The sequence below is a fragment of the Canis lupus genome, chromosome 30, assembly GCF_011100685.1.
Source record: "Canis lupus familiaris isolate Mischka breed German Shepherd chromosome 30, alternate assembly UU_Cfam_GSD_1.0, whole genome shotgun sequence".
In the NCBI taxonomy this organism is placed as follows: domain Eukaryota; kingdom Metazoa; phylum Chordata; class Mammalia; order Carnivora; family Canidae; genus Canis; species Canis lupus.
The window spans coordinates 18,480,128-18,505,006 of record NC_049251.1 but is presented as its reverse complement, the minus strand read 5'-3'; the positions used below and the strand labels follow the sequence as shown (position 1 = coordinate 18,505,006).

Genomic DNA, 24,879 nt, shown 5'->3' with positions numbered 1-24,879 from the left:
TTTAACTCGAGGTCACAAATATATTCATTTAGGATATATACCAGAATGCCAATTTATTAATAAAAATACAACTGTTTGGGGCACCTGGGTGGTTCAGTTGCTTAAGTGTCTACCTTCGGCTCAGGTCATGATCCCAGACTCCCGGGATCCAGCCCCGCAATGAGGTCGCTGCTCAGAGAGGAGCTTGATTCTCCCTCTCCCTCTGCTATTCCCCTTGCTTGTGTTCTCTCTCTCTGTCTCTAAAATAAATAAATAAAATCTTTAAAAATAAACAAACAAAGTGTTTAAAACAAAAATACAACTGTTAGATGGTTGTTAGCCTAACTAGCACATTCTCCTTTCTCCCTATAGTTCTGTATGAAGGAAAGGCAAAATTTCAGTAAGTTACTTTGTGATTATGGAATGAGAATAGCTAAGCTCATGAATTTCTCAGCTGACCCAGCTTAAAGCACTCCTAAAGGATATCTTGGTCGAAGAGTTGCCTTCTTGAATTCTTGAATTCTAAGTACATGGTTGCCTGACAAGCGTCTTCCTTCTTTACTCCTGAAGGAGTGCAGTGTAACACTTGGTTTTTCAAGTTGCAATCCCAACGCAAGTCTTCCTGTCTGAGATTCTTCCTAGGAAACTCTGATTGAATGTTTTGATGGTTTCCAAACTCCCACAGAATTGCTTTTTACTAGTTTAACTCTTAGAGGTCAATCTTATTTCCAAGTTTCTGAGAGACACTTCATTGAAATGACCTTTATAGTACTGCCAGTAGCTACTCAGATGCCTATTAGAATGAGGATTAGAGGTAAAGCCAACAGATTTGGTAATTAAGAAGGCCATTGGGTGAGTTTGTTGCCAGGGGTTTCAGCAAAGTTGTGGAAGTGGACCTGGGGTGTAGACCAATGAATGGAACATAAATTTCTTCGTGGGATTTTTATTGAACATCTAGGACAATGCTGGCCTCTGGGAGTGAAATACAAGCAAATGTGGACGAGGTCTCTGTCCTAAGGTAGCTTATCTGGGCGGGAAAAGGGCCAGTGAATTGTTATTATTACTCTATTAATAGTAATAGCAATTAATGTCTCATGATACAGTGTATGTTGCTGGAGAACTCTGCAGAGATGTGATAGCATTTAAAGAAGTGGACCTGACCTAGTGTAGGGGCTCAAGAAAAGCCTGAGATGATGTAGAATGGGGGGAGGGAGGGGGATGTGAGAGATGCATATGGTTAAGAAGGCAAAGCGGAGCCGGGAGAGATTGTGGAACGGAGCAGCACAGGGCTTTGGAGCGCGCAAAAGACAATATGCCCGGTTACAGCGCGAGAACAAGTACGAGAATCGGACTGGGCGAGTCCGGGAAAGCAGAAATTATGAAGTCCCTGGAACAGGCGGGAAAGGGGCGGGGCGGAGGGAGGAGAGGCGGCTCCGCTTGTAAACTACAATTCCCAGGAAGCATCTGGCCGGCGGACGTGAGGTAACGCGCGAGCCGCGACCTTTGAAGGAAGAAAGGAAGTGCTTCGGCGTCGCAGGGCCGGAGCCGCGGGGTAAGGTAGGCAGGGGCGCGGCGCGGCAGGGGCGGCCGGGCCGCCGCGGGTCGCGGTCGCCGAGCGCTGCGGGGCTCCGTGTCGTCATAAGGCACGGCCATTTTCGCGGGCGGAGGCGGCCCGAGCGGGCGCTGGGAGAGCAGGGGCGGGTGGGCCTCGGCCACCGGGTAATCGCATCTTCCCCGGCGTGTCGTTGCAGAAGGAGCAGTATGTCCGCGGAAGTCCCTGAGGCAGCCTCCGCGGAGGAGCAGAAGGTGAGTGTGGTCGCGGAAGGCCCAGGAGGAGCGCGCCGGGGGCCGGGCCTGCGGGGCGGCCTGCTGCGGCCGCGTGCGGAGGGGCGCGCCCGCCGGGAGTCGGGCGGCGGCGCCTGGTGCGGAGGGCGGGTCCGGCCCTCACGGCCCGGGCTCTCGCGCGTCCGCCGCCCGCAGGCCCGGCTGCTCAGCGCCAGCGTGGTGGGAGTGGGAGCCTTGTCCACGTCGGCGCCGCCCCTCGGCCGGGCGCGTGGTTCCTTGCCCTCGACTGCACATGCGAGCGGGTTTTATGCGTGGAACCTGAGTTTCCCCGTGAGTTTCACTTTGCGCAGGAAGTTGTATTTCTCCCGTGAAGAACTAACTCTGCCACTCCTGGTGTTGCCCGCATGCCTTTAACTCCTGAGGCGGTCGTCGCGTGTTTGGGCGGGGAGTTCAGACCTGGGTTGGCAGTTCGGTTCCAACCCTTGTTGGCCCCGTGACCTTCACCAGTCGCTAAACGCCTTAGTTTTCAGTCTCCTCATCTGTAAAAGTAAGAATAGCGATACTTCATGCGGTTGTTGTGGGGCTTCAACGAGCTAGGTGACTTCTGTGCTCAGAAATGTAAAGCCACTGGGATCCGCATATGGTACTTGTCTGGAAATGGAAGGCTTGGCATTTAAAAAATTTTACCAACTCAGTTGACCTGGATTTTCGTAGAGACAGGAATCTGTAATATCCTTCAGAGGTAGGAGGGTACGCCACAAATCCGTATACTTCAAATTATGAGTATTGAGGTTTTCTTTTTTTAATCTATGCTAGTTCTTGCCTGTTCCACCATTATTCCTGTTGCCCTACCCTCCTAGGTAATTGTGGCTGCCCTACAAAGGCCCAGGATACCTTGTTTCTTAAATTGTTGATGGAAAATTACCAGCACTTTTTCTTGAAAAAAAAAAATCAGAAGGCATTATCATAAATAGGATTTGGCCTAATGCTTGGACTTTGTAAGGGCTTCTGCTTAATGTTCTACCCATGCTCCTAATCAGGTTGGAAATTTAATTAGTGTGTTCTAAGCCCATTCCATATATTCTTACAAGTTAAGTTTTCTTCAGTTGGATGGATCTGTTACATTGTTATTATTTTAAAAAAAGAAAAAGCAATAGTATAAATAAGAGGCCAAGTTAGGATATTATTAGGGAATATTCCGATGAAGGCTGTGTTGGGTATTTTTTATGTTTAACAAAAATGAACTTTTAGGACAAAAAAAACACAAACGTAGTGTAAAGATTACAGTAACATGAAATGTCAATTATTAACTAAAAAATATTTATTGTGGTGTTCATAATTGCTTGGGATTTAAGAACTCCAGGAAAAAAACAACAAATTGTCTCTATACTGTTCTGTCCTAAACACTAAAATCAACCTCAGTTTTGACTTATGATATAGAAGAGTATGCTATGTAATTTTCTTTTGTGAGATTTGTTAGTGTGTTGCCAAAGTGTAAAGTGTTGATTTCTAAAATGTAAATGCTTTTACCTGGAACAGCCTAATGTTCTGACCCTTAACAGTATGAAACATGTCTTGAATGTTTTCTTTTCATGAATATCTACATTAAAATTTTAATTCAAGTCCTGTGGTTTTAGGGCTGCTGTCATTAATACCAAAGTGTAGGGGTAATATAGTGTCCCTTCTTGCATTAGGGATTGGCTGTAGATGTTAAGTGCCTGTAGCATGGATACCATCCCTAAACATGAGAATGTGCAGAGTCACTTCTGTGTTCCTATGGGCCAAATCACCTGTTTCTTCCATTTGGAAGAATAGTTAGATGACCTAAAAAATTGGATTATTCTCTCTGTACCCAGTTGACCTTTCAATTAAAGCCAAAGTATTCAGCTAAAATACCTTTATAGTTTTATAGTACATTAGCCAATTGCCTCTGAAAAATTAACAGAGATCAGCCTGCATGGAGTAGAGCTAAGTCACTGTTTCTCTGAGTGCCCCTTATTAAGAGAAGAAAACTGTATAGACCACTGTTTTTTTAATTGGGATATTAACTAAATATGTATGAACTTGAAAATAAGTATAAGCATCTGTTTCTTTAATACTGCTTTAAAATTAAAACGGGCACCTGGAAGGCTCAGTTGGTGGAGCGTGCAACTTTTGATCTCAGAGTGGTGAGTTTGAGCCCCACACTGGATGTAGAGATTACTTTAAACATTTTTTTAAAAAATTAAAAACAAATACAAACAAAATTAGTGTAAATTATTGTGTCATGGTATTTTGCTGAAAATAAATTTCCAATGTATTGAGAATGTGGTATCAATTGTTAAAGTGCGGGAACTCTTCAATATGGCAGGTTAATGGTCCCCTAGTGATATGATGACTCAGTTCTTTTTAAAGTGTAATCTATGTGATCATTTAACTCTAAGGTCAAAAATGCATCATTACATTTTAAATTGAGCTCTGTTCTTTTCTCATTATCTTGGATAATTAGAGTAGTACTGCTCAGTCTCGGTCATAAATGAAAGCTCACATGGAACTCATGTGGCACTTAAATATGAGATGGCATTTCAGATGTGCTAGTGTATGCTTATATTTTTTCTTGTAGATTATCACTGAAGTGAAAACAAAACATTAAAAATTAAGCAGAGACTTTTTGGATCTGTTACCTGTGATTCCACTTTGAATAACACTAAGCTCAGTCAGACAGGTGTGCGCTCTAGTTCTGGGGTGAGAAGAGGCATGTGGAGACTTAAAATACATAAATCTATTTTCATTGTGAGCATCTTAATTTCAGGGACCCTCCTTTATCTTTTCTCACATAGCATCTAACTTACTCGATTCATTCCATTCATTTTATTCAGAAAATATTGGTTGAATGAAATTTTCTCAGAATTTTTCATATGAAACCATTGGCAGGGATCCCTGGGTGGCGCAGCGGTTTGGTGCCTGCCTTTGGCCCAGGGCGCAATCCTGGAGACCCTGGATCGAATCCCACGTCGGGCTCCCAGTGCATGGAGCCTGCTTCTCCCTCTGCCTGTGTCTCTGCCTCTCTCTCTCTCTCTCTCTCTCTCTGTGACTATCATAAATAAATAAAAAAAAAAAAATTAAACCATTGGCAAAGTACTATTTCAATATAGATGGCAGTGGTTGTACTGCAGTTTAAAAAGGGGAGGGATTTGGACACCTGGGTGGCTCAGTGGTTTAGCTCCTGCCTTTGGCCCAGGGCATGATCCTGGAGTCCCTGGATTGAGTCCCACGTCGTGCTCCCTGCAAGGAGCCTGCTTCTCCCTCTGCCTGTGTCTCTGCCTCTGTCTCTGTGTTCCTCATGAATAAATAAAGTCTTAAAAAAAAAAAAAAGTAGGAGGAGGGATAGACTATAGTAATACGAAAACCTTTGTTTAGACCCACTTTGGAAATCTGAATGAAAGTAGAGGATTAGGGATCCCTGGGTGGCACAGCGGTTTAGCGCCTGCCTTTGGCCCAGGGCGCGATCCTGGAGACCGGATCCTGGAGACCCGGGATCGAATCCCACATCGGGCTCTCGGTGCATGGAGCCTGCTTCTCCCTCTGCCTATGTCTCTGCCTCTCTCTCTCTGTGACTATCGTAAATAAATAAAAATTTTAAAAAAATTAAAAAAAGATTAAAAAAAAAGAAAGTAGAGGATTGTATATATTTTTTCATATATACCTGGTTTTTAAGTTTAAAAGAAATCATAATAGCAGGTTTTCTAGATTTTAGTACAAATTTCATCAAGTTAAGTTAGTAAGATGTCTTGGAAGAAGCTAACTCAAGTAAGGCTCTCACTTGAAATATTTTTGTCAGTTTAAAACATAACACTTGGTACTTTTGTGAGTAGTGGAGAAGGAAGAAAACTATTATGTTAATTACTTTCATATATCGCCGTTGAAGAGTGGATACAAATTGCTTTTCTATTTTCCCAGTTTTTAAGGAATTGCGGTTAATATTGACATTTGTTGGGGCTGTTACACCACTGCCTTTGGTAACTAAAAGTCTCAAGGGTGTTTTAAATTTTTATTTATATTATATTATATTATATTATATTATATTATATTATATTATATTATGTTATATTATATTATATTTATTATATTAATTCACGAGAGACAGAGATGCAGGCTCCATGCAGGGAGTCGGACTAGGAGTCCGATGCGGGACTCGATGCTGAGACTCCTGGACCACGCCCTGGGCCAAAGGCAGCCACTCAACCGCTGAGCCACCCGGGTGTCCCTAATTTTTATTTTTAAACCAGAACCTAGTGGTCTGGTTTGTGCAACCATTAATTCTTAGCAATCTAGAGGTAAACCTCAGAAAAGTTTTAAAATGTTTCTCTTTGCTATCTTAGCAAGTATGCTTCTATACAACAGTGTTTAAGCTTGCCTCTCTTAGTCTTTTATTCTTGAACCTGTGCTACTATAACATGAAATACTTAAAAGATAACCTAATGGTAAAACTGTAAGGTGTTTAGGAAGTTTCTTAACTTTATTAAAAACAGTGTGTTTGTTCATTAGGCTTTTATTGAACACCTGTTAAGTGCCAGCTACCGGGCAAGTAGTAAGGATTTAATTGGACTACAGTGTTTTCCCATAGAGGTTGATAACAATACTGATACTTCCCTGGCAATATCCTCTAGGATTTGTTGGCCTTCGTTAATCTTTTCCTGTGTATTCATCAGTCAGTGCATCAGTGAGCATAATTGCTGAGCAGATAGATGAGAATTTGGTTAGAGTGATCAGATTTGTATTGTTGATATTGCTATGTAACTTTTCTGCTGAAGGCTGAAGAGTAGTACCAGTCATTCAGATTTATTAGCAATCCATGATAGACTACATAATCCCTGATTGGTCTTTTTTTCTGTATGTTTTTATACTTTATGCCCTACCTACTTACAAAAAGGATATCTAATGTATTTCAATAGATTAATTCACAAAATCGTATTCACAATAAATATTAGGCTGTGTACTAGGTATAGAGTATACATTGAAGATAAAGTTTATGTGCTTGCCAAAAGGGTAACCCTCATTTGAAGTAGTGTTCTTAAGTATTTTTTTTGTAAATGATAAGTGTATATCTTTGTTATGATAATCCTGGGTTTCTCTGTTCCCAGTTTGTAGCCTATAGTAAATACTCCAGAATTCTATTGATCCTTCTATACTTCTCCCCACCAAAGGGATTAGCAGCATAGAAACTGCTGAGCTGAGTGAATCCACTCACATTCTAGTATCTATTCTACAAAGTAGTAAAATTACTGTATGATACAAAAACATCTTAGAGGATAAAATTTTGAAATCAGATTTGAATCTTTAAAAATACTTCTTGGCTAAGCTTATCATTCCCCTATTTTGCTGACCCTCTCTTTTGTATCTTTTTTTCTCTCCTATTCTGTTTGGGTTCTGTTCTTTGTTTATTAAGGTTGGATACATAACTCATTGAGTTTTCATTTTCTTCTTTAATATAAGCCCTTAAGGGACATTTGTCATATCCCACAAGTTTGGTAAGTATAGAATTTTTTATTATCAGTGAGTTCCATGTGTTTTTTTATTCTTGTTATTTCTTTTAACCTTGAATTATTTCAGTAATGTATTTTTTAAGTTTGTACACATTGCAGTTTTAATGAGTTAATAAGCATTTTAATAATGTATTTTAATTTCTAAATAGTAGGGATATATAAAATTTTTATTACTGACTTTTAATCTTATTAACTATAGTCATAGGTGGTGGTCTGGATGAAAATGGTTAAGACTTTTCCATTTGTGCTTGGGAAGAGCATGTATTTCCTTTTTTTTTTTTTTTAAGAGCATGTATTTCCTAACTATTGGGTGCAGAAATACAATCTGGTATCGTGACTTTCTTTTTCACCCATCAATTGCTGAAAGGTGTGTTGAAATATCCTATGCTGATAGACTTGTCACTTGTTACTGTAATTCTGTCAACTTTTGCTTTATATATTTCGAGGCTTTTTTTTTTAAGATTCTATTTTTTTTAAGATTTTTTAATTTATTTATTCACAAGAGACAGAGAGAGAGAGAGGCAGAGACACAGGCAGAGGGAGAAGCAGACTCCATGCAGGGAGCCGGATGTGGGGCTCAATCCCAGGTCTCCAGGATCAGGCCCTGGGCTGAAGGTGGTGCTAAACCGCTGAGCCACCCGGGCTGCCCAAGATTCTATTTTTAAGTAAATCTGTATACCCAGCATGGGGCTTGAACCTACAATCCTGAGATCAAGAGTCCCATGCTATACTGACTGAGCCAGCTAGGCTCCCCTTTTGTTGTGTATTTAACCTCCAATATTAAGACTTTAAAATTTGAAAAGCTAATGCATCAATTATATCTCAGCAAAGTTGGGGAGAAATTACAAAGTGACTTGTCAGTATACATTAATGTATGCCAATTTCTTTGCTATTCCTGTATCTCAAGCCTTTTTCAAGATTTATTTTCATTCTAGCTGAAATAAATGTTTAGGAATTACTTTGAAGGATGTACAGAAACATGGAATCACACCAAATTCTGTGTGTCCTTTGCATTTTTTTAACATGACTATAGGGATAAATTGCTTATTTTACCTGACTTTATCAACTAGTGTTTTATCTGGAGAGTAGGAACCACTTTTGGTATTTGAAACAGAAAGGGATGTGTTTAGGGAATTAGGGTACAAATTATTAGAAGGGTGGAGGAATAAAGGGGGAAAATGTTTCTGGAGGTGAAAGCTCTTGGGCTACTGCTTGTCCTCACGTTGTTGGTGGCCATCACCAGGAACAGAGTCGATTCTTTCTCCTATGCCTTTTAAGCTGGTGTATAGTCATTAGCAGAACCTAGTAGGAATTCAGTCAGGGAAATACAGTTTTTGACGTCTAACTATAGGGATTTAGGGGAGTGTTTTAAAGAAGGGTGAGTATGGGCTGAATGCCAGTGGACACAGTCTGCCACCTGACATGTTAATTATATTTAACTCTAGGTTGAAAGTCCCAAGCATTTCAACTTACTGATAAGTTGAAAATATATAACTGTACATTTGCAACAAGCTAAGAAGGTTTCTGTATGGTCCATGAAAAGTATCCTAGATGTCTGGATGGGATGTACTGTGTTTGAGAAATGTTGATTTGGTCATATTTTTCCCCCTTTTGGTGTTAAATGCAGCTGAAATTCTGAATCCAGCTACAGAGTTGCAGCTAGCAGACACTTGTCCTTTTATCTATGTATTTGGAAAGAAAGTTCAAGGATTAAATTGTTTTTCTAGGACACATATCATAAATCCATTCCAAACCTAAATGATACTTTCTTCTGTTGATGCTGTTGCCCAAAATTGTATTTAAAATAAACTATTTTGATTTAATTGAACATGCTTAGTATTATGTATAAACATATACAAGAATGTATTCTTTATTTAGAAAATACAGGAATGCCAGATACAGTGGTATGTTGTGTACAACTTTCTTCCCCTCTTTTATTGAAAATTAGGGAAACCTGCAGAAACACAGGAAATTAGGGCAAGTTGCTACCACATACTAGAAATTTTAAGGAATTTCTCTTAGATATAGGGAACTGATAATTCAACTCAAAGGAAGTGAAGAGCCTTTATTTACCAGGCCCAAGAAAGCTGGATGGTTTTATTGGAAACGTAGGACTGTTAATACCCTTTAGTTTGAATGTGTGAGGACTCAAAGGCTATAATCAAGTTATAGTTCTTTTCAACTAACATCCAAATTTAAGATTAACCAATTTATAAAACAACTGTATCAGGGGACCCAAGAATAAGTTCCTTTTCCCAATTCCCTCTGAGAAGCACCACTGTGAATACAGCTGGACCTGTGGCAGATGCCTACAGTGAAAGCTGAACCACCAAGGAGAAACTCTAGCCCACCTTCCTGCACTAAATTGGTAATCTTAAATTTATATTATTTCTTTAGCTTGGGTGATGAATACAGTATAGTCCTACCTTACATAGGGGTTAGATTCTAAAGTTATCAAACAAATTGTATATAACTAAAATACCCTTGAAGAACCCCAGTGAAGTCCCAATCGTAGTGGAGATAGCCCTATCAGTTCTCAATAGGACATGTCACTTTTTTTAATCTAGTGGTTGAACAGATACCTGGACTGATTCTTCAGTTAATTGACAGCTGAGGTGTAGTAGATTTCTAGGGGCTGAGTTCTTAAACACTAGAATAATAAACGGAACACTGATACACTTCAACTCTGAAAGAACCCCAGGATTGAGATCATTATGGGAATGGCAGGTTTGCATCACACACCTCACATTTGAGCTCTCTTTGGGGTCATACTCTTCTTTTTAAAAATTTTTTTTTTAATTTTTATTTATTTATGATAGTCACAGAGAGAGAGAGAGAGAGGCAGAGACATAGGCAGAGGGAGAAGCAGGCTCCATGCACCGGGAGCCCGATGTGGGACTCGATCCTGGGTCTCCAGAATCGCGCCCCGGGCCAAAGGCAGGCGCCAAACTGCTGCGCCACCCAGGGATCCCATGGGGTCATACTCTTCTTGAATGGAATGACTGGCAGAGTCACTGATACTATTTAGAGGCTCTGTCTCTGGCAGAGCACACAGAGTTGAATTTTGTGTATATCAAGAAAGTGATATGACCACTTAAAGAGACTGAAAATCTAAATAGATACATGAGACTGTAGCATAAAAGGAGGAAGGTAGAGCACTTGAAGCAGAAGGGGGAGCACACAATATAAAGGAGGCCCCATAGAAAAAGTATATTTGACAGCAGCTGCAGCAGCATTAATCTCAAGATATTCCAAGACTAAAAATGAGATGTTGTAACACATGAGGAAGCTGGTCAAGATGAGGGAAATACTGACAATGTATAAGGTCAACAAAGCTAATTATAAAGCATGCATTAATACAATTTTGAGGAAAATGGATGGAAAAATCGTAAGTTATTTTGGGCATAAATGATTTGCTTGCTGTATAGGAACAGAAGGCTTGGCATTTATGGATATTCATTCATTTTTGACATTCATAAATAACCTGGAAGAATTTTTTTATATAAATTTATTTTTTATTGGTGTTCAATATGCCAACATCTAGAATAACACCCAGTGCTCATCCCATCAAGTGCCCCCCTCAGTGCCCGTCATCCAGTCACCCGCACCCAACCTGGAAGAATTGAGATATGCAAAGGTATGTGATTTTGCCTGGCTGACATACAGAAATGAGTTCATTAGCTGGAAGGTGCATTTTGTCTTTGCCCAGCATTGCCTATCAGGGCAGCTTTGTTTTTCTTTTTTTTTTTTTTTTATTTTTTATTTTTTTTTTATTTTTATTTATTTTTATTTATTTATTTTTTTTTTTATTTATGATAGGCACACAGTGAGAGAGAGAGAGGCAGAGACACAGGCAGAGGGAGAAGCAGGCTCCATGCACCAGGAGCCCGACGTGGGATTCGATCCCGGGTCTCCAGGATCGCGCCCTGGGCCAAAGGCAGGCGCTAAACCGCTGCGCCACCCAGGGATCCCAGCTTTGTTTTTCTTGATTGATTGATTCTTCTTCAGTACTTACCACAAAGTGATAAACATTGCTCCCCTATAAAGTATGGTTCTTGGGGGGAAAAAGTAGACTATATCAAGACTGCTGTTAAAAGTGAGTAGGTTTGGGATTCCTGGGTGGCTCAATGGTTGAGCGTCTGCCTTTGGCTCAGGTCGTTGATCCTGGGATCCAGGGATCGAGTCCCATATCAGGCTCCCCATGAGGACCCAGTTTCTCCCCTTGCCTGTGTCTCTGCCTCTCTCTCTGTGTTTCTCATGAATAAATAAAATCTTTAAAAAAAAAAAAAGTTAAGTATGTTTGGGGCACCTGGGTGGCTCAGTGGTTGAGTGTCTGTCTGCCTTTGGCTCAGATCCTGATCCCAGAGTCTTGGTATCGAGTCCCACATCAGGCTCCCCACAGGGAGCCTGCTTCTCCTCTGCCTATGTGTCTGCCTCTCTCTCTCTCTCTCTGTGTGTGTCTCATGAATAAATAAAATCTTTAAAAAAGGGGGGAGGTGGGTTTTAGTGGACTCAGCCTTTCTGTCCTGTGGCTCTACCTTGTGGATGGGGATTGGATCCACTTGGAAGGGGAATGAAGAGCTTGAGAAGAGGAGAAAGAATAATGGGAAGGGACAGGACCTTTTTCAACTTGACAAGTAGTTTCTGTTGACCATGAAGGACACTAGGACACTCCAATCACTAGAGTCTGCAGCTGGGATCTTGGGAAAACTGACAAAAGTCAATGCAAGAAAAATGTCCCTTCTTAAATGCCAGTAGTATGAGCAATCATACCGTATAAAAACCTAATGTAGGTACAACCACCATGTCCTGAAATGAGACACAACTATTTGAAAGGACTGATCTATTCCCAGGACTGAGACTGATTCACTGGGTTATGGGATAATTGACCTCAGTTTCTGAACCATGAAATTTCTTGGGAAACTTTCAAATAGAAGAATGCTACCCAAAGTACGGCACTTTGGGATTTTGATATTATAAGCTGAAGGCATCTGAGAAATAGCATGTGCAGAAAGGACTTTTGGCTTTCCCCTGAAGCAGATAATAAGATCCGCAAATGAGAGGTGCCTTCTGTATAGCTGGAGGAAAGGAACTCCCCTACCTTCAAAGATAGAGGGACACAAAGAAGACTGAACAAATAAGCCTTGCTCCTTTCCTCCATTTACCACTCTCAGCTCATGTTCCTTTTTGTCCTGTCATATTTTTTTCATTTTCTCTCTACTTTTGATTAAACCTAGTATAAAAATGAGGTTTAAACATATCTTTGGTCTTCATGTTTATGAAGCCTCCTGTATCACATAAAATTTGTATTAAATGTGCTTTTCAAAAAAATTGAGTGAATAGGCTTTGGGGCACTTGGTTGGCCTAGTTGGAAAGCATGCAACTCTTGAACTTGGGGTTATGAGTTCAAGCCCCATGTTGGTTGTAGAGCTTACTTACAAAAAAACAAAACAAAACAAAAAAAAAAGGGCACCTGGATGCCTCAGTTAAGCATCTGACTTCAGCTCAGGTAATGGTCTCAGGGTCCCCTGATAGAGCCCCATGTCAGGCTCAGCAGGGAGTCTGCTTGTCCCTCTCCCTGCTGGTGCTCTCTCTCTCAAATAAATAAAATCTTTTAAAAGAAAAAAAGAGAATAGTCCTAAAATATTGATAGTCATTTGGTTAGAAAACACATTTTTGATACATTGAAGAATGGTACCTTTGGTATGAGCGGTCTGTCATTAAATACAGGGGGAAACTAGGGAATAATATACACTGATAGGAAGATTGACAAAGATACTTCTCTTTAAAAATACCAAGGCTGGGTGGCTGGCTGACTCAGTTGGTGGAGCATACAACTCTTGATCTTGGGATTGTGAGCTTGAGCCCAATGTTAGGTGTAGAGATGACTTAAGAGAAATAAAAATTTTTTTTTAAAAAGGTCTTCTATATTGAGTTAGGGAAAATCTTCTGGTAAATAAGTTGTTAATTCCTATTAAAGAATCTCAGTGCTTCCAATCATACATGAATCTGGATTAACAGATCTTTTTGTGTTTTAAGAGTATTAAGATGGTTCTCTGAATGCAGGCAAAGAACTGATGAGTTCCATGGAAGGTGACTAACTATAAATGTATTATACATGACTGGAAAGTAATGGCAAGCAAGCCTTCAGAGCTGAGTTATCTTGATATTTTTATCCAGTGTGTGGGGTGTACACATGCATCACAGCTATAATAGAGCTATCACATGGATCATTTGAAAAACAAGACAGAGATGTTTTAAAAGCTTCTGTGCTTGATTTCTCAGTCAGATGCTGCAGTATTTGGCATTCGACAACTGAAGTCCAGATCTAGATATTAAAAGGTGAATTGTTTTAAATAAGTAAATTGTAATAGACAAGTTATTTTAAATTATTTCAGGAAATGGAAGATAAAGTGACTAGTCCAGAGAAAGCTGAAGAAGCAAAATTAAAAGCAAGGTATCCTCATCTGGGACAAAAGCCTGGAGGTTCAGATTTCTTAAGGAAACGATTGCAGAAAGGGGTAAGTTCTCTATATGATCTTCAGATGCTTAAACCCTATGAATTCAGTGTGCTGATTGTGATTACAAAATGGGTGTCTGTGTACATAACTCTGTATCTTACCAGATATATAGATACATAATTTTCCTATATTTTATACCTTTTATTGTATAAATACGTATAAGAATGAACAACTCATCACTTATTTAACTATAAACTATTTTAAACATGTGGAAAGTGCAGATAATAATATAGCAGAACCCATGTACCTACCACTCAGATTTAATATGTTAATATTTTGCCATATTTACTTCAGTTTTATCTTTGTAAGAAAGAAAATGTTGTAGATATAGTTGAAACCTACCACATGTGTGTAAATATCCTTCTTTCCCCTTCTTTCCAAAAGTTAGGACTATCCAGAAGCTGGCATTTATCTTTCTACTCATATATTTTTTTTAACTTTTACCTGTTTTAAAGATGATTTCCATGCCAGACTAAAAATATTTTTTATTTGGATGAAATCACTTATGTAAGCAGAGCTTATTATCTCCTTTACATAATACATTTTACAGTTACTCTAATACAGTTTATACATGGTAATTTTAGTAGTTCAAATTACTGAAAACATTTTTTCAAAATCTTACCAATTCTTTGTGAGGTAGAAACCATTTAATGCTCAGTAATGAGATCTGAATTGAGATAATGCTACTTGAACAAGATCCTTAGGTTTTCTTTTTTGACCTCTTTGTGAAAAATCAAAGGATTCCATCTTTTCTTTTCTTTTTTTTTTTTTTTAAGTAACTTTATTTACCACACAGGGAACAGGGAAAGATGAAGAGAATTATTAATTGAATCAGGTGCCAAATCATGTTTTTCCTTAAGTAAATACCTTGAACACTTGAACATACTGGTATCTGCTGTTTGGTTAACCAACACCTATCCATGTGTATGTGTATGTTTATATGTATAGGTATTGGCCATAGCTATACATGATTATTTTCTCAAATTGCAAAAGGATATTGTTTTCCAGCTTTATTGAGATACTGTTGACATATATATTGTGTAAGTTTAAGGTGTACAGTGTGATGATTTCACAACATACATGTTGTGAAATGTTTACTAGTAAGGTTAGTTAACACATCCCTTACCTTACATAATTACCATTTTGTTGTTACGTGAGAACATTAAAGCTCTACTCCTAGCAACTGTCAAGTATACAATGCAGTATTGTTAACTTACTGTATATTAGGTCCCTGGAACTTAGTCGTTTTATCATTGAAAGTGTGTGCCTTCTGACCAGTATCTCCCTATTTCCCCCACCCCTCAGCTTGTGGCAACCACATTCTGCTGTTTTTACACGTTTAATGTTTTTAGATTCCATATGTAAGTGAAATCATACGTTCTTTGTTTTAATACCGGGAGAGTATGGTAAATGTGGCACCTGGCTGGCTCATTCTGTACAGCATGTGACTCTTGATCTCCAGGTCATGAGTTCGAGCCCCATGTTGAGGGTAGAGGTTACTTTAAAAAAAAAAAAAAAAAGCTCGCCTAATAAAAATTCTAGCAATTCAAAATAAATACATAAAAACTTAATTTTAAAAGTGGTAAAAAGTACAGGTTTTTTTTTTTTGTTTGTTTTATATGAAAGAATAATGTTCACAGCTTTGAAATATTATTTCAAAGTTAGGAATTCAAAGGCAGGTAGGAATTATACCAAATATATAAAAAGGTAAAGTTTCTGGGGGCACCTTAGTGGCTCAGTCAGTTAAGCAAGCGTCTGCCTTGGGCTCAGGTCATTATCTCAGGGTCCTGAGATTGAGACCTGTGTCAGGCTCCCTGCTCAGTGGGAAGCTTGCTTCTCCCTCTACCTCTTTTTTTTTTTTTTTTTTTAAAGATTTCATTTATTTATTCATAGAGATGCAGAGAGAGAGAGAGGCAGAGACACAGGCAGAAGGAGAAGCAGGCTCCATGCAGGGAGCCTGATGTGGGACTCGATCCAGGGTCTCCAGATCATTCCGTGGGCTGCAGGCGGCGCTAAACCGCTGCGCCACCAGGGCTGCCCTCCCTCTACCTCTTCTCCCTGCCCTACGTGTTCTCTCTCATAAATAAATAAAATCTTTAAAAAAAAGTAAAACTTGTGTTCATGAGAAGTAATTCAGTGGGAAAATTATTACAAAAATGATAGTTAATATCTATAGTACATAAAAGGATTTTTCAGATACTCAAGAAAAACATTAAGGTGCTCCTAGATAAAGAATTTTAGCAGGAAAAATATCAGGTGCAGAAAAATGTTTATCCATGATGGAAATCTGTGAAATGTACATTAGATCATATACCATAGTACAATACAACAAAATTAGAAAAATACTTACAGTAATACTGGTGAGGTTGAAGTTGAATATAGTTAATATTCTCTTTGTTGAGTGGAGCATTTAAAATTATTACTCCTTGTGGGAAGGGATATGGATCAAGATTTATAAAGGTGTTCATATTCTTTGAATAATCCCTTGAGGGATTCAGTATAAGGAAAACGTCTTCAAGTTTGAAGATATTTATAGCTTTATTTATTTTTAAAGATTTTATTTATTCATGAGATAGAGAGAGAAGCAGAGACACAGGCAGAGGGAGAAGCAGGCTCCATACAAGGATCCTGATGTGGGACTCGACCCTGGGACTCTGGGATCACACCCTGAGCCAAAGGCAGATGCTCAACCGCTGAGCCACCCAGGCGCCCCTATTTATAGCTTCTTATTTTATTTTATTTTATTTTATTTTATTTTATTTTATTTTATTTTATTTTATATTTTATATTTTATATTTTATATTATTTTATTTTATTTTATTTTATTTTTTTAATTTATTTTTTAAAAAGATTTTTATTTATTTATTCATGAGAGACACAGAGAGAGGTAGAGGGAGAAGCAGTCTTCCTGCAGGGAGCCCAACATAGGACTCGATCCCTGGTCTCCAGGATCAGGCCCTTGGGCTGAAGGCAGCGCTAAACCGCTGAGCCACCAGGGCTGCTCCTATTTACAGCTTTATAATTAGAAGTAGCAAGAGTGCTACTTTGAATAAAAGTATTCAGCAGCAGAGGAATAGTTAAATTGTGATGTCAACAAAATAGAATATTTTGTGGTTATTTAAAAGCATAAAGATAATGTGATGTAGGGAATAAGTAGAAAAGCAGAATGAGAAAGATGTTCATTATATTATAAATATAGCTTCGTAGAATATATTTGCATCAAATCTAATTTTAAAATAGTCCCGTTAGGTGTGGTTTATGTAATAAATTATATAATCATCTCTGACTATTAAATTGTTACTTGGATTTGATTATTAACTGTTTAGGAAACTTTTTTCCTTTACCAATCTCCAGCATAATTTATTTGTGTTAACAAGCTTTCTTCCTGGGACACCTGGGTGGCTCAGTGTTTGAGTGTCTGTCTGCCTTTGGCTAGGGTGTGATCCTGGAGACCCGGGATTGAGTCCCACATCGGGCTCCCTGCATGGAGCCTGCTTCTCTGCCTATGTCTCTGCCCCTCTCTCTGTCTTTCATGAATAAATAAATAAAATCTTAAAGAAACAGCAACAAGAACAAGCTTTCTTCCATCAATTGGGCTGTTGTCTTTATAATTTTCCTCTAGCTTCAACTATTTATGGCTTTTTAGTATCTTCAAGTCAGAATTTATAAATACATATCTTGGAGTAAATAGTTGGGAAAGAGAAAATGCTACTTGAATCAAGAAATAATTACATAGGGGCAGCCCCGGTGGCTCAGCGGTTTAGCGCCTGCAGCCCAGGGTGTGATCCTGGAGACCCTGGATCGAGTCCCACGTCAGGCTCCCTGCATGAAGCCTGCTTCTCCCTGTGCCTGTGTCTCTGCCTCTCTCTCCTCTCTGTGTATTCTCATGAATAAATAAAATCTTAAAAAAAAAAGAAATGGTTAAAAAAAAATAATTACATAGAATTTGAGAAGGGAACTCTTGAATGATATTGCATTATACCAAAATGTCAATGAATAAGCACTTTTATATTAGGGAAATAAAGTTATATTCAACTATATTATTTCTTACTATTTTAAAAGGGTTTCGTTTTTTTTTAGATGTCTGGATCACAGGGTTCTTGGGTTTTAGAGGCTGTTTTTTTTTTTTTTTTTTAAGGTTTTATTTATTTGTTCATGAGACACACACAGAGAGAGGCAGAGACATAGGCAGAGGAGAGACAGGCTTTCTGTGGGGAGCCTGATCAGGACTCGATCCCACCAGGACTTGGGGATCACGACAGGAGCCAAAGGCAGATGCTCAACCACTAAGCCACCCAGGTGCCCTTGGGTTTTAGTTTTTAAGTTATAAATAGTTTCTTCATTTGGGAAGGTTGATTAGATATTTATATCTAATAGTCCCTTTCTGTTTTACTGTACTCATTAAAGTTATTACATCTATTTTAAGCTTTTCATAATGTGGCTTGTACATTTTGACATATAGACTGTTAAAACTGGGAGGGATATCGAGAAACAGTCTGGCCCATATTTTTTCATATTTGTGAAGCCCCAGAAAAACTGAGAATTCAGTTTTTTTAAGTTTTTTAAATGTATTTATGAGAGAGAAAACATGTTGGGGAGGGGGAACAGAGGGAAAGGAAAAGCAAACTCTGCACTGAGCACAGAGCCCTACTCAGGGCTCCATCTCAGGACCCTGGTATCATGACCTGAGCTGAAATAAGGAGTCAGACAGACACTTAACCATCTGAGCCACCCAGATGCTCCAAGGATTCAGTTTTAAGTAAAATAGCCTTAAAAAGTTAATTTGTCACTTTAGGTGATCACTTAGTGTCAGTGCAATTATAAATACTGATGTAAGTGTGGCTCCTAAATTTGGGTAGGAGGAGGCTTTTATAAGTTTGTCACCAGATGATCCAGAACATGTTTTGCTAATTTTTAAAGATTTGCACTTAAAATTCAAAATTTTTAAGTTGTTAAAGACAACTAATATTGCCTTGTTAGCCTATGTCTGTCTTATGGTGAGAAATGCTGATTCAGTTCACTCCTCTCTCTAGAGCAGTTTCAATTGTTAGCACTGATTTTAGTTTTGTCACTAGCCACATTAAATAAATTTAATTCCTTTTCCCCAAGCAGAGTAGCCTAACAAGTAAGTGAGAATCCCTTATGATGAATTTTCGCTTACTATACAATAAGTATAAGAAACTGACTTTATTACTTTGAGAAAAATATGCTTAAAATGTGCACTGTGTGTTAGATTTCTCATTTTATGCTTTTGACTCAGTAAAGAATTTGGCAGTCTGCTTTGTTTTCCTCTAGAAGCTACTACATTTCAGAAGTAACTCTAATAGGACAGAGTTCTGAGATTTCTTTTTCAAAATTTAATTATTTGAGAGATTGAGCAGGAAAGGGGCAGAAAGGATAGCAGGCTACCCTCTGAACAGGGAACCGGATGTGGGACTCCATCCCAGGAGTCTGGGATCACGACCTGAGGCAAAGGCAGACACCCAACCAACTGAGCCACCCAGGCGCCCCTGAGATTTTTCACTGTACGCATTTTAAAACATGCAGAAAAAAGCTACAGTAAACCTTAAAAGGACATGCTCCAAGTTTCCTTGTTACTACTCAGTGTGTTACATACATATAGTAACACATAAAAAACCGTTTTCTAGCTTTAGACTCTTTGGCTTTAGGCCTGATCTGGCTTATTAAAAAGAATAGTCCCTTGGGAGAGGCAGCCATTGAGACCTTTTCCCAGGCCACTCAATAATCTTAAACTAAGCTGTGAATTCCCAGCTACTTTATTTACCACATGAGATACCCCTGAAGTCTCAGATTTTTTTCCCCCCTCACCTTTTGTCCATGAGACACTCCTCTTAATTTCTGGATTATTCCTCTTGCCTACTCTAGAAATGTTAGGTTACCTTCCTTTGGGCACCCATAGCACCTTGTGTGCTTACAACAGTGTGATGGTTGGGATTCTGACTGTTGTGCATCTTTGTATATCTCTCCAGGACTCACATGGTGCCTCATGTATAACAGGCACTTAGTAAAGGTAGGTTAATAAACAGGATAGGTGGGAATTAAAAACGAGGCAAATTTGTTTTTACTCTGAAACAGGTACCTCATGTAGTTTAGCTATGTTAAGACTAAACTTTCGCTGTCTTTGCAATTTCTATTTTAGTGATAAAAGGTATCATTACCTTATTCATCCTTCCGCCTAAAAAGTGATAGTTGCACTTATTCAGTGTTTTAGGTGAAAAATAGAAGTGTAGGATAGGGATGTGCATTTTAAGTGATAATTTCTAATGAGTTTATCTCTTCTGTTACTCTAGCATTTATATTTTAACCTTAATTTGATTTTAGTGAACTGTGCTAATTCAAAGAAATGATTTTAAGCCCTTGCAGAAACGTTCATTCTAGATGACAGGAGCTATAAAATAATGGTTTTAATAACATAAGGTTATTGAATTAAGGTAATTGAAAGTGCGTGGCACATCTTAGATGCAAGTTGTGGATTGTTTTTATTTTCAGAATAAGCAAGAATTTCAGTTTGGTTTTTCTGTTAGTAAATGAAAGCTTTGCTATTTCATCTATATTAATGTTTTGTTTAAATTTTTTAAGAATAACTTATTTTATACTGACAGTATAGGGTCACATGTACATGTTAAATCAGTGTGATTGCATATGAAAGTTTTAAATTCCAGTCTCAATTTCTTTTTTCTTGTAGCAAAAATATTTTGATTCTGGAGATTACAATATGGCTAAAGCAAAAATGAAGAACAAGCAGCTTCCTACTGCAGCTCCGGATAAGACAGAGGTCACTGGTGACCACATTCCCACTCCACAGGATCTTCCTCAGCGGAAACCATCCCTTGTTGCTAGCAAGCTGGCTGGCTGATTAAAAGAGCTGAACTGCATGAATCTTCTAATTCCCGTTATTTCTCCTTATTATGTTACTTCTCTGCTTTTTATTTCCTTTCATTCACTAAGTCATTTGCGAATGACAGCTTTGCAGGTAGCGGTAGTGTGTGCTGCTATTGTAAGGGAATATATGTTTGTAGATTTTTTGATTAGTTTAACAGTGCACTGATAAAAGAACAGGTTAGAGCAACATAATCTACTTGAAAATAATTGTATATATTACCTAACTTCTAGTGTAGGACTGGTTCAACAAGTAACAAGCAAGTTTTTCAATTGTAATGTGTTGGCTTTCTTTAATTCATCTTAATTATAGCTTTGTATGTTACTCTTATTTAATATAACCTCTATTGTATTGATTTCTTCTGTATTTTCCTTTTGGATTTTGTAAAACAGAAGTTTAAGACCACAAGTTGGAAGAAAGGTCACATTCTTTAAACAAAAGTACATGGGGCTCTGAAAGATTTGTATCTCTGTGATTGAACTTGAATGGCCTTAAACCTGTTTCAGCTTTAACAATAGAATTTTACTTGGGCAATATTTGCCCATTCTGGTGTAACTTAATGTGACTCTAGTGCTTAACAGCTGCCATTGAAGCTAGTATTCTTATTCAGTTCTATAATGTTAGAATATCTTTTGTTGAAGATGTGAATGAAGTGTGCATGTGCATCAACTTTTGAATTCACTTTTGTGCCATTTTTGTAAATACAATAGTTTTGCACAACCTCTCACAAATGTCTGTATTAATTTCACATACTAAAAAGTAGATGATGTGCCAACCAGAAGCACAAGAGTTCCTACACAAAACTCTGTATGTCATTAGAGCTTTTGTATAGTAAGAGTAGTTTACAATCTTGGGCTTATAGAATACGAAACTGAAATTTTTGCTTAGTCTGTCATAGACTTAAGCTTTTTCATTTGTTACTAATATCCGTGACATTCAGTGGCCTTGTGCAGATATGATATGTTGCTTAGGCATATCTTTTGTCCTATGCAGAACATTTCATTTTGACTTTTATGAAAATTGCAATTCATGTAATTTATATAAACTTTTTTAATGTAGAAACTTTTTACTTCCACAGTCAATTTGGGGGACACTAGAATAAAAGGCTTCGATACTCTGCCTCCTGTGGCCCTTCCCTCCTTTTCTTCTTGCCTCTTTGACTCAGATCGTGTTCGGCTGTGCTGTTTAGTCTGTTCAGAAGCATAAGTGTATATCCTCACTCTTAAAATTTGCTCTATATTTTATAACAGAATAATGTTTTTCTTCTAATTTCTCAGTTGTTAATTAACCACTCTTAATCCTGTATAATTACTAATATTTGACACTTAAGTAAAGTGAATTTTATACTGAAACAAATACTTGAGAAGATTGGCCCAGGAACCCATGTCAGGATGAGCTGATAAGTAAGCTAAGTGAATTCTACTTGTGACACTTAGAGTCATTTATGTGGTAGGTGGAACATACATTAAAATATTAGATATTTTGCTTCTATAGATGTCACTTTAATAAAATAATCAATTTAATCTTACTTGTGGTTTATCTAGTTAGTAAATAATTTTAATTAACAGACTTCATTGGGATATATTTACTGCTCTTTTAAGAGTTCTTCCCATAGGTGATATGCTATAGCATGACAATGAAGATCAGTAGTCTGAGATGATAGTATTTTTTTCTTTGTCTTTGACTTGCACAGGGCCTCGCCTCTTTTTGGATCCAGGCATCTTTTCTAGATCTTGGCTCCATCTGTGTACTTGCTTTCCTATGACCCAAATCATTGTAAATGGTGCCTTGAGCATAGCACCTGCGCTTAAAGGCTGCCTAGTGCTCTCAGTAAGACTTGCTGATTATCTTCCTGCTCCACCCACCCCAAAAGGCAGAAAAGCAATGAAATCAGTAATGTTCTAGTTTGTAATTTTAAAGATCAGTTATATATAAACATATTTATGATGGGAGCAAGTAGATTATTCCACAATATGTATGATCGTTGTGGGATCCATTTAAGAGTAGGCAATACCCCAAAGTAGAATTTCTGTGATATCTTGTCTTTTTAAAAAAATTTTTGGTGAATACTTGCAAGCTGTCAACATTAAATTTACACATCTGAGATGATTAATCTGAAAGATCACAGAGACCATGTTATTCTTCACCATGATAGGATTCCTGCTATAGTTTACAACAAGTGATAAAACCTCTTAAGTTTTATTTTGTAAATTACAATGCTGATATTTAACCTACCTCAAAACTTGTTGAGGATCTGTGAAATACTGAGTAAGTGCCCAAAATAAAATACTGTTGATTGTCTTTTTATTAAAAATTTCCTCATTAAACCAACCTGCCTTCTGTAAAGTCACAGTGCTTAAAATCTCAGGATTTTCCTTAGGAAAGACCTGTCAACAAGAATTTGTAGGTATAATTGCTTAGCCTCCATTATTGGTGCTTGGGATAGAGAGGTTTTTAATTTTTCTATTTTTTTGTTCTGCCTCAACTCTCAGTTTATTGACATTATTTGCAGACTGTTTCACCATTGCTTGAATGAAGATGTTGACTAGATGAGTTTAATTCTCCATTTCTCTAATTTCAGAGTTGTGGTTTGAAAAATTGCTAATTTTAATTGTCTTATTTATTACAAATGAATATTGGAGTGTACTGAAGTTGAGGGTAACATATTTCATGAAAATTCGCTAATGTCTGGAATAAATTACCTGTTTTGTGTCCAGTAGCTCCTACTTTGGTGGTACACTTTGAGAAACATTTCATTTTTGGAGGTTACATCTCACTAAAACAATTACCGTTCTTGGCATGTTGGGATAGTAAGAATTGTTGGAATGTTTTGATGAACTGGCAGCAGCATGTTTGCAGTCTATTTACAAGTTATTCAATACTCATGTGCTGCTGACCTAAAAATAAGTCTTAACTATTCATCACGGCAGGCCGAGTGAGGCCTCTCTACTTGTTCTTACTTCAAAAGTTGGAATTAGTTGCTCTTTTTACTTGATGTAACAAAACCATACTTGTGAAGTTTTATCAAAGCTGAAATGTAATCTCTGCTTAAATTGTGCTGTGAATTTGGTGTTTGGTGATCCAGAGGCAGGTAGCCTATAGGAAGAGCACACTTGAGTGTCAACTAAAGGAAGTTTCTCTGGTGGCCTTTTCACACTCCCCAGCATTAAACACATTTCTTGTACTTTTCATTTTCCTTTTTCACCTCATTTTACTTCACCCTGCCCCATTTAAGCCTCCAGATGGGTTTCATTAAATGGTATTTAGGGCTGATGAATTATCATCCTTGAACGTCTTTCTCAGTATGCCACATTTAGGACACATGTTTAATTTTCTAAAACACTATCCTAATCTGGATGACTAATTTGAGCCGCTGTCCCAACTCTGCAACTCAGCATGCACTGCCAGTCTTCTCACCCCCCCATATCCTTTCTCCCCCTAATCCCCCACCACACCTTACAAAATTGAGATCAAAGAAATCTCATTCTGCGATTGTTAATTTAAGGATTTAAAAACCAATTTTAATACTGTTTCACTAGTTTCGGCCTTTGAAGTAGGTAGACTTACGGGTTTTATTCTGCAAATTGCTGGTGGTCATGAAACCATTCATGTTATGTTTGTATTATGTTATCAACCAAATAACGTTTGGAAAAAACACCTGATTTCTTTTAATAAGCCCTCAGATCTGTTACCACATCTCTCATTTGTGATGCAATAGGACACTTTGCCTGTATTAAAAGGGCCAAGAGTAAATGCCTTTTTTGTTGAACATGTCTATAGAGTTGGCAGTTAATGCTGAAATTTGTCAAATAGCCCTTCCAAAATTATACTTGTGAAATATACAAAAAAAATAAATTGATCTACTTAATTTCTATTCATTTAATTTGCAGTTTTTGTCTTATTTACATTGTTTTTCAGGAATATTTCCTGAAGTTGGTATCTTTAGATTTCAGCTACTACTATATGCGGAAAGAATTTTGTTATAGTCTGTCTGTTTTAAATTACGTATGATAGGGATGCCTGGGTGTCTCAGTGGTTGAACATTTGCTTTCGGCTCAGGTTATAATCCTGGGGTCCTGGGATCAAGTCCCACATCGGGCTATCTGCAGGGAGCTTGCTTTTCCCATCTGCCTGTGTCTGCCTCTCTCTGTCTCTCATAAATAAAATC

The 24,879-nt window shown here is 38.1% G+C and overlaps 1 protein-coding gene across 4 annotated transcripts; it reads left to right on the top strand.

Moving 5' to 3' along the window:
• Positions 1 to 1,438: 1,438 nt before the first annotated feature.
• ARPP19 (cAMP regulated phosphoprotein 19) lies at positions 1,439 to 24,594 on the top strand. 4 transcript variants are annotated; one of them, XM_038580450.1, is made up of 4 exons: positions 1,439 to 1,536; positions 1,731 to 1,785; positions 13,688 to 13,810; positions 20,517 to 24,594. In XM_038580450.1, exons 2-4 carry the CDS (start codon positions 1,741 to 1,743, stop codon positions 20,685 to 20,687), a joined length of 339 nt encoding a protein of 112 aa, XP_038436378.1. In that variant the 5' UTR covers positions 1,439 to 1,536; positions 1,731 to 1,740; the 3' UTR covers positions 20,688 to 24,594. The 4 variants fall into 4 exon arrangements, with proteins under 4 accessions (XP_038436378.1, XP_038436380.1, XP_038436379.1 ...); XM_038580452.1 differs by having other exon boundaries at positions 1,451 to 1,531; XM_038580451.1 differs by lacking the exon at positions 1,439 to 1,536 and having other exon boundaries at positions 1,619 to 1,785.
• The last annotated feature ends 285 nt before the right edge of the window (positions 24,595 to 24,879 follow it).

What these genes read in the sequence shown, in the direction of transcription:
- ARPP19 (XM_038580450.1), top strand. Translation starts at nt 1,741, where the DNA reads ATGTCCGCGGAAGTCCCTGAGGCAGCCTCCGCGGAGGAGCAGAAG. An exon ending in CCTCCGCGGAGGAGCAGAAG is followed by an intron (nt 1,786 to 13,687) that starts GTGAGTGTGGTC and finishes AAATTATTTCAG; the next exon opens with GAAATGGAAGATAAAGTGAC. An exon ending in GGAAACGATTGCAGAAAGGG is followed by an intron (nt 13,811 to 20,516) that starts GTAAGTTCTCTA and finishes TTTTTCTTGTAG; the next exon opens with CAAAAATATTTTGATTCTGG.